This window comes from Orycteropus afer, unplaced genomic scaffold (assembly GCF_000298275.1).
Source record: "Orycteropus afer afer isolate SDZICR_OR568_19922 unplaced genomic scaffold, OryAfe1.0 scaffold00031, whole genome shotgun sequence".
Lineage (NCBI taxonomy): Eukaryota > Metazoa > Chordata > Mammalia > Tubulidentata > Orycteropodidae > Orycteropus > Orycteropus afer.
Genome location: NW_006921618.1, coordinates 15,876,028 through 15,878,593, shown reverse-complemented (window position 1 = coordinate 15,878,593; position 2,566 = coordinate 15,876,028). Strand labels below are relative to the sequence as shown.

Here is a 2,566-nt window from a genome sequence, read left to right as displayed (position 1 = left end):
AAGCTTTCTCTGAACAGTTTGGGATGGAGTGGGCATGCACAAGCTTGTGTCACATTTGCCTCTCCCTGGCCCACACTGTGTTTACCAGTGCTGTAATCGCCTGTGAGCTCCCTGTTGCAGGGACCCTGGCCATTCGTTTTAGCAGCCCAGTAGTATCTGTCCTCCAGATAGTAAAAAGCAACAAACACAGTTCACTGATGACATTTATTATAATTTGTTGGCAGCACACAGACCAGTATTAATTAAAGTAGACTGTGTCCACTAGAAGTGGACAGTGATTATGTAGCATTCTCTGGGAAACAGTGTGTGCTTAATCATCACGTTTTAGTTGCTTTATCTTCTGCTTGTGCCGTTCGATTTCTTTCTGCAGACGCTCAATCTCCCTCTTAGAATGAACGATCTCATCTTCATGGTGTTTCTTCAAGGCTTCCAGTTGCTCTCTATTCTTTGCTCTATAAGACACAGTATCGCTAGGTTTAATCCCAATCTATCACCCCAAGGGGACCTCTAAGCATTATTCAAAAATACCTATGGCAGAAAAAAATGAGTCCCAATCCCATGGGAGTTTAGCTGGTCATTCTCCTCTTTCCCCTCCACCTTAAGGAAATGGCCAAAAACATTCCATTTTCCTGGTGCTAATGTCTGAAATCCCATCATTAGAGAGCTATTCCTTTCAGATTCTTCTTTGGAGTAGAAAACTCCAGAGAAATGTGACATAAATCCCCAATACCTTATCAGAAAAAAAGCCTGGGGAACCCAGGTCCCTTTGTGGGGCAAAAAGGAACAAAATGGGTGGGAGGGCAGGCAAACAAAAAAAGTATGGTTACAGGCCAAATACCCACCTTCTATCCCAATTTTCTTTAGGGCTCTCTTTACTAGAAAATTATATGGTCCATTGTAAAGGCCAAAAAGAACCCTGGAGTTGCTTGCATAGGTAGTACTGTGCAGTCCAATCTAGGTCTTAATGTTGGTCACTTTTAGGCCTTGGTTTTCTTTAACTTTAAATTTAATATAAAGGCCCATTTATACAATTTCTAAGGGTGGTACACAACATTGGCTCAAACATATCAATGATCATGGAGGTGGTGCAGGACTGAAAATGTTTCCTTCTACATAAAGTCAGCATGGGCTGACTCAATGACAACAATGGCAGTATCTTGGCCTGCTGGTATGGCAGGTGCCATGGTGATAATTCTTAGGACTGAGCAACAGAGAGCAGAATGAACAGATAGGCTAAAGGAAAGGGAGAAGCAAGATCAGTTCCAAGTTCCTCCCCAGTATGACAAATGTCAGTTAAAGATAACATAGGGTTGGGAAAGGGATAGGCCCAGCCTACTCTTTTCCTACTCCTAAACGTAAGTGGAAAATCTACAGCCCAGGCTCTGGTCAGCTGCAGTCTCCAAAAAGGGGTGGAGGTCCAACTATGGGCAAGTGCTCCTGAAGCTCCTATGACCAAAAGTCTGGTCGAATTGGAGAGGGCGGGGGTCTAGAAAGGGTCGAAAGATTCTGAAGAGAATCCATATGGGACTTGCAAAGCTAAGGCGTGTAGGGAGAAAAGAGGGTGTGAAAGGTGGGCAAGGGACTAGGGAGTCAGGCTCAACGGATCGGCAGGTCCCAGCGAGGCGCTGGGGATGGCAATGGATACAGGAGTTCTGCCAAAGGTGGAAAGACCAGTGGAGGAAGTGGTTTTGGGTTGGGGGCCCTGGGAGCGCCCTTTAACTGGCAACGGGACTTCAAGTGTTCGGATGCAATGGGCTCGGATGACTGGGAGTTCTGTTGGAGGCTGGGGCGCCCTAGGCTAGCAGAGGAATTTAAGACAGACGGGAAAGCCCTGGGAGATGTAGAGTTGGACTTGGAACCCTGTGGGCCTCACCGGAAGTATCGCTCCTCTTCAGCCGCCTCTCTCTTTCCAAAGGCCCCACCAGCGTCCCTGATTGAGCCCGCGCTCCCTTCGAAATCCTTCGACTGCAGAAAAAGGACAATGTAAAAGATACCGAGAGGGACATGGAGGCTGCGCTCAGGGCTGGGCAGGAGACGCTGCCGCCGGCATACCTGGTCCGAGCCGAAGCCTCGGGCTTGCATGGTTCTCAATCCCAACACGCAGAGCCGTACCCTCGCCGCCAATAAATCGACTGCCATAGCTCCTAGAACTGCCCTTCGCTAGTCACTGGCGTCGCACCCTCTCTGTAGTCCCTAACCGCGCGGACAGCCATGGAGCCAATCGTTTTGGCGGAGGGGCGGGATAAACATAGGAGTAGCGAATTATAAGAGAGAAAAGGCGGGGTTCCTGGCATTAGCTGCGAATCCCGAGCTTGAGGCGGGCCTAGTTTTAGCTAACCATCGCGAGGTCTTAACAGCTACTTGTTATTTGCCGTGGAGTCCGTCGCGACTCTTAGCCACTTCTCGTTGGGTTTCCCAGGAGGTGTTACTACGGAAGTAGATTGCCCAACCTTACTTCCGAGGAGTGGCTGGTTGGTTTGAACCCCCAGCCTTCTGGTTAGCAGTCAAGTGCCTTAGGCACTATGCTAGCAGCCTAAGGCCTAAGTAGTAAAGAGGAGGAGGGTGG

The 2,566-nt window shown here is 48.8% G+C and overlaps 1 protein-coding gene across 1 annotated transcript; it reads right to left on the bottom strand.

The window, feature by feature from the left end:
• Positions 1-310: 310 nt before the first annotated feature.
• ATP5IF1 (ATP synthase inhibitory factor subunit 1) lies at positions 311-2,139 on the bottom strand. Its single transcript, XM_007935819.1, has 3 exons — positions 2,053-2,139; positions 1,874-1,965; positions 311-452 (listed from the first exon to the last, which is right to left on the bottom strand). The coding sequence occupies exons 1-3, from the start codon at positions 2,137-2,139 to the stop codon at positions 311-313; spliced, it is 321 nt and encodes a 106-aa protein (XP_007934010.1).
• Positions 2,140-2,566: the final 427 nt, after the last annotated feature.